This window comes from Octopus bimaculoides, chromosome 10 (genome assembly GCF_001194135.2).
Source record: "Octopus bimaculoides isolate UCB-OBI-ISO-001 chromosome 10, ASM119413v2, whole genome shotgun sequence".
In the NCBI taxonomy this organism is placed as follows: domain Eukaryota; kingdom Metazoa; phylum Mollusca; class Cephalopoda; order Octopoda; family Octopodidae; genus Octopus; species Octopus bimaculoides.
Window position 1 is genome coordinate 85152603 of NC_068990.1, and position 6715 is coordinate 85159317.

General features: G+C 34.0%; 1 protein-coding gene across 1 annotated transcript in view; it reads right to left on the bottom strand.

Moving 5' to 3' along the window:
- LOC106881622 (collagen alpha-1(V) chain) overlaps positions 1-6715 on the bottom strand; it is a gene marked incomplete at its 3' end in the record, with an annotated part of 52248 nt that overhangs the window by 2949 nt on the left and 42584 nt on the right. The window contains exons 36-40 of the mRNA XM_014932086.2: positions 6160-6267; positions 5421-5474; positions 4524-4559; positions 3083-3118; positions 1290-1665 (exon numbers count right to left, since the gene is read on the bottom strand). Coding sequence (XP_014787572.2) covers positions 1290-1665; positions 3083-3118; positions 4524-4559; positions 5421-5474; positions 6160-6267 — 610 coding nt within the window. The remainder of the gene's footprint in view (positions 1-1289; positions 1666-3082; positions 3119-4523; positions 4560-5420; positions 5475-6159; positions 6268-6715) is intronic.

The window sequence follows — 6715 nt, forward strand, 5'->3', positions numbered from 1 at the left end:
CTAGTAGGTGCCTTAGGTATAATAAAAAATTATTCAGACAAATACATAACAAAAAGACCAGGACTTACAAATATATATAACATACAGAAAATTGCACTACTGGGCACTGCACACATCCTATGGAAAACACTTTCAATACAGTAACCATAAGAGCACCACAGCAAACCACAGCACATACCCAAGGCACACAGAGCTGCGCTCGGTAGTGAAGTGAAAGCACGTTATAAATATAAAACTACTGAATAATAATAATAATAATAATAATAATAAAAGACCAGGACTTACAAATATATATAATATACAGAAAATTGCACTACTGGGCACTGCACACATCCTATGCAAAACACTTTCAATACAGTAACCATAAGAGCATCACAGCAAACCATAGCACATACCCAAGGCACACAGAGCTGCGCTCGGTAGTGCAGTGAAAGCATGTTATAATAAACATTGAAAAATACCTTAAGAATGAGAACCCAGGTTTGAAATTTCCCCAAGACACCTGATGAAGGCTGGAGGGTATATCAGCCGAAACGTTGTGTTAACAACAAACAAGATGACAAATGTAAATAATGTAAATAATGATCTGATAAAGTGTTAAAAGAAATTGAAAATAGTCAGAGTGACCTCATTTCTGACCCTTACTTCACCATTCTATTCAGGGATGAGTATCAAAAATGTTATATTGCTTTTTGCATTCCTGATCACTACCAAACTTACTGATGCCACATAATCACACATAAGGTGTCAAAGGAATTGTCTGTATTTAGTTTGCATTTATAGTGTACCTATAAATTCATTTTTGAAATATAAACATGAATCCTGCCTACAAAGTGTACAAAAAGGAATTCAGTCCATCATAAAATATTTTCAGAATGTTTTCAGTTTAAAGCAGGATAATTTTAGCAAAGAAAGTGTTTTCTATAAGGGAAAAATTCCATGAAATATTTAAAGGATTTTAGATAGAATTAAATTTCAAATATGGTGTAGTAGTTAAAAGCGCAAGCTATTAACCCCAAGATTCTGAGTTCAATTCCAGGCAGTGAACTGAATAATAATTATAATAACAGTAATAATAATATCGAAAAATACCTTAGGAATGAGAACCCAGGTTTGAAATTTCCCCAAGATACCTGATAAAGGCTGGAGGGTATATCAGCCAAAACATTGTGTTAACAACAAACAAGATGAGAACAAATATCTGTCAAATGTAAATAATGTAAATAATGTACATAATTCCTCATCTCTTAAATATAAAACTGTACTTTAATGAAATTAAACTTTCTTACCATCTTGGAAGGTAGGATGTCCTAGATAAATATCTCTACATGAAACTGCTGGATTTTCTTTTGTTCCTTTCGGATACTTGAAATTTTTGATTTCTTCTGCAAGCTCATCAATTTCTTCAAACATTTTATTAACCACATCCTCAAGACCTTCCTTGATGGTTATCTTCTGGTTGGCCATTTCCTTAATTATTCCTTCTACTTGTTTCAATCCATCAATGGTTTCATTGTCATCATCCTCATCAACTTCTTTACTATCAAGTGATCGCTTCTTCCTCTTCTTCTTCTTCTTTCTCTTCTGGTGTCTTGGTCTGCCACCCAAGTAGTCAAGAGGAATGGCCTGAGCTTCTCCAGGAGCTCCTGCTGGTCCTGCTGGTCCCTAGGCAAATCAAGAGTCACCAGTTTTAAAGTACATGATACAAATATAAATAGCCTCCACCTGTGGTCATTAGTAGACTTATTATAGAAAACCTTTCACACAGTACCTTTAACCCTTCTGATACCAACTTTCCTGAGACTACCCTGTATTAAAGTGTTCTAAATTTAAGCCTTCCATGAAAATTTCATGTTAATCTCTGTTCTGAACACTTGCTTAATAATAAACAAATTTAGCTTACATGATTCTTCATTGTTCTTAAAAATAATAAAAACAATTGAAATATAGTAACAAAAAAGTTAACAAGATGATATCATGGTAAATTCTCCTCCTCTTGTATTCTTGGGACTCTTATAGAAGAAAAGATCTCACATAGTAACTCCAAGTAAATGACATTACTATAAAGCGATAACCTACAGGTGGGTTTCTAGTGGACCCTATTAAGGTAAAATTCTTATACAGAAACTTTAAAAGATGATAACTTAATTGAATTTTATGCCACTTAAACAATGAAAACATCAGCTTCCAGAGTTGTTACTAGAAAATATCAATTTTGAGATTCACATCTAAAACTGTAGCCTTGTTATCATTATTCAAAACTATTTATTCCATTAATATGCATAATTTCACTGCATTTCTATCAAAAACCAATAAGCAGAGGAAGGAGATTGATTAACCAATAAAGAAGGTTTGCATTACAGTCATCACTGACTGAAATTGTGGCAGCTAAGTATTATTTTGTGTTTATAAGCCATTTAAAATAACACATAAAAACCATTAGATTTACTTCAACATTTAAATTTAATTTGTCAAAATATTTTCGTCGCTTTGAATGTTGAAGTGAATCTAACGGGTTTTTGTGTGTTATTTTAAATGGCTTATAGACACCTTCCACACTGCAATTGTTTTCGTTCCAGCACACAATCTCAGATTAGGTCGCTTGCTATGCAAGTACATCTTCGTAATATTTTGTTTGTTGATCTGAAAATTAGCCTATTTTCTATGTACAGTAATGGTTATTAGATTTCCTTTGGTCACCAGCAATGTGAACCAGATCAAATAAAGGAGCCTCTAGTAGTCATTTGATCTGTTAGAAATAACAGTCAAATCTTTCTCAAATCACCCACAACATAGTTAAGAATAAAAAAAACTGCATATAGTCTTACTCGTAGACACCCTTAAAAAGTGGGCTGATTATAGCTGAAATGCATTTCATCATAGGTCCTTTCAGCCATAACTGATCTGGGATTAAATCAAGAACCCTAATACCAACAAATACCTAAACACTAAAACCCCATTTTTTATTCCCTTAATCTGTTAGATATTTGCTTGTCCAGGAAATGAATAAATAATGGCTTCAATCCAGCGTTCTTTATGGAGGTTATTTCTTGTTCATTTTAACAGTTAATATTATACTTACAGTATGTCCTTGTTCTCCTTTGGGTCCAGTCATTCCCTATAAAATAAGGCAAAAAAGAAATATTGAATTGTATTGTATTCTTAATAATTGTTTAAAAAGTAAACATGAAGGAAAATAATGAACATTTTATTCATGAAAACCCCCCAAGAATTTTAAGGTTTGCTAAAGAAGTGTTAGAATTTATTTCATTAATTAAAGAATCTAGAACATTTCTGACAATTTCTATATTTTCAGATTGTAGGTGACTTACATATTAGATACTCTGCAGCAATTTAGCTATTTTCTAGTGAAAACTGTTATTCTACCATTTTACAGAAGTGTTCCAATTCTGAATTCCTTTGTAACTGCTATAAAGGCTACAATATTGAAAAATAAACCCACAAAAGAGTCCCTATATAGATGCTCAATCTGCTAGAAAAGCAGTTAAATCTTTTTTATATCCTACCCAATAGTCTTCAATAAGGAAGGTCATATTTAAAGATATAATCCTAGATAATTCTAGAACAACAAGATAGTCAAGGCGAAAATGTCTTTGATCCCAGATCTACTCAATCTGGCTTGGCATGGAGTTACACAATAACTACAGTATTATTGTAGAAAAAGAGGGAACCTCTATGTGTTTGTTAAACCTGCAAGGAATAGCAAACAAATATCTCTCATATCATGTCCTTCTACCTCAATCCCGTCATGCCATATTCCCACTATTGTGGGAAGAGATTGAATATCATCTTTGCTAGATTCCTGGTAAAACAGTAATGAATGGCACATATAGAAAAAGAAGATGCAGCCAATTTTGTCCATTAGTTTGCTTGCAACCGTTACTTTTGAGCTGTATATGCAACTATTTATTTAATTTTTGGTCAGGAGGTCCAAATGGAGGGTACATTAAGACACAACAGCCCAGGTCTGAGTGAGTGAAAAAGGGAATGAAATAATGACTAATGTTATACTAGATTTATAAATACGACAGAATAGCTGTGTGGCCATTGTTGAAATGCCTTTGATTACAGGTCTACTTCAATAAAACTGACCTGGAGCTAAACGACACGATGACGTTCTCCACCAGATTTCAGAATATGGGAAACTACATTAACATGATGACCTTTTTCTAGATCTTTCTACTCACCAACAAACAGTTTTACAAATTTTACCTTATTACTTTTTATGTCTTGGCCTTTCTTTGTTGTGGTTGCATTTAACTGTTCACCTTGATCTTGGGACATCATTAACAGCATTGATCTCAACACCTATTTTTACCTCTATTCATTAGCCCAGAGGAACTGAAACAGCTACAGGCATTACTTCCAGTGACTAATGGATGGAAAACAAATCCTCCAACAAAAACAAAGAATATCAAATAAATCTGTCTCAACATTCACAGCAAATGTTCTGGCAGAAACATTTGATTCTCTGAGATAATTATTAGCAAAATCATACTTACACTTTCTCCTTTAGGTCCTGGTGGTCCTTCCAATCCCTGAGAGGCAAAAAAATGATATATTTAAACATTTTAGTATAGAATTTATACATATCCAAGTGCCTGAAACCAAAAACTGATATTGTAAAACAGAACATTTAATATACACTTTAGATAATCTTTTTTTTTGTTCTTTTTAACAACAAAGGTTTATTACAATAGGCACCAAATCAGCTCGTTAAAGCAACAAACTGGGTCTACAAACTTGATTTTGATATGTTACTATGGTACAAACATGTAGGAATTATTTGAAAGTTCCCCTCCGAGGCACAAGTCTGGGCAAGGTTGTTTATGGAAGACCAGCAGTTGTCCATGCATACCAGCCTCCCCTCTCCACGCCACTGATGTTATCCAAGGGAAAGGCAAAGGCCGATACAGTTTGGCACCAGTGACGTCGCAACTCATTTCTACAGCTGAGTTAACTGGAGCAACGTGAAATAAAGTGTCTTGCTCAAGAACACAACACGCAGCCCAGCCCAGGATTCAAACTCACAACCTCACAGTCGTAAGTTCGACGTTCTAACCACTGAGCCATGCATCTTCACAACGTATATATATATATATATATATATATGTACATATTTACATAGGTACACAAACACACATATGCAACCATATGGTATAGTATTTGTGTGTCATACAAATCCCTTGCCTATTTTCCTAGTAATTATTCTTATGTGTGCATTTATGTATGTGTCTGTGTGCAGGTTTCTGTGTATGTATGTGTGCAACTTTGCATGTATACTGGTGCATACTATCACTTATGTACTAGTTCTAGTGACTATGTTCTATTATCTCATAAGAGGTACCAAGATAGAAAAATGTGTTTTATCAGTACAGTAAAATTAATGTAATGCTTACCTGTGGTCCAGGTGGTCCATCTGCTCCTGGTGGTCCTTCAGGTCCAGGTGGTCCCTATAATTGTAAAAAGGTAAAAAAAAAAATGATAATGAATTGATTATAGAGTATGAGAGAGTGGAGTAAAAAAAAATCTTAAATAAACTGAAGCCCTTCTGAAGTTGAAAGACAGATAAATCTAGTTTCTAATAATATTCAGTAAATGTATCTCTCTATTAATACTGTACTGCAGCAAGCTTTTTCTTTAAAAAAAAAAAAAAAAAAAAAAAAAAAAAAAAAAAAACTGAAATTGAAGTCGCATAGCAAGTCAATGAAACTCTCCTTGATTCCATCATGTTTCTGCTGCTTATTATGCTAAGTCATGTCATTCAGCACATGCTGATCCTACATTATGTAAAGAAAGTTGTTATAAATGACAAATAAACTACTAATTATTTTCTTAAGCTCCAAAGTGCTTGAGCTATTAATACACATATACATATTAGAATTAAGAACAAGTGAGATAAATCTCTCTTTGTATAGGATCTACTTCAGAGATTTTCCCTGTCAATGAAATGAAACTCAACACTACAAGCCAATAAAATAGTTGATAATTCCATAGCGATGCCACTGCTTCTCAATTTCGATTGGTGGATTTGACTGTTGCATTGGCTCTAAGCACATTATACTTTCTACGATAGTTTATTATTTATTAACCTCTTACTCTGTATTATAAATTGGAATATAATATTTAAACGCTTACCATTGGTCCTTTGCTTCCTCTCTTTCCAGCTCTGCCTCTCTTTCCTGGTTCTCCTTTGGGTCCGATAGGTCCTGGTGATCCTAAATCTCCAATTTGTCCTTGATGACCCTAAATTAGAACACTTAATTAGATTATCATTAGAACTGGCACATGTCTTTTATGTCAAACATAATCTGCAGCATTTGAAAAGGGAGAATAGATGTGAGTCACTTCAGCAACGGTTAGTTGTAGATGTAGAACAGAAATATGGACTAAGACATAAGGGAGTTTTATTAATGATGTTAGAGAGACGAGAAATAATTCTTATTCAGTTTAAGTCACCATTCTATCAGAGATAACATTCCCAAATGATTTGGATCCTATTTACACTGGAGTGGCTGTGTGGTAAGTGCCTTGCTTACCAACCACATGGTTCCGGGTTCCATCCCACTGCGTGGCACCTTGGGCAAGTGTCTTCTGCTATAGCCTCGGGCTGACTAAAGCCTTGTGAGTGGATTTGGTAGACAGAAACTGAAAGAAGCCCGTCGTATATATATATATATATATATATATATAT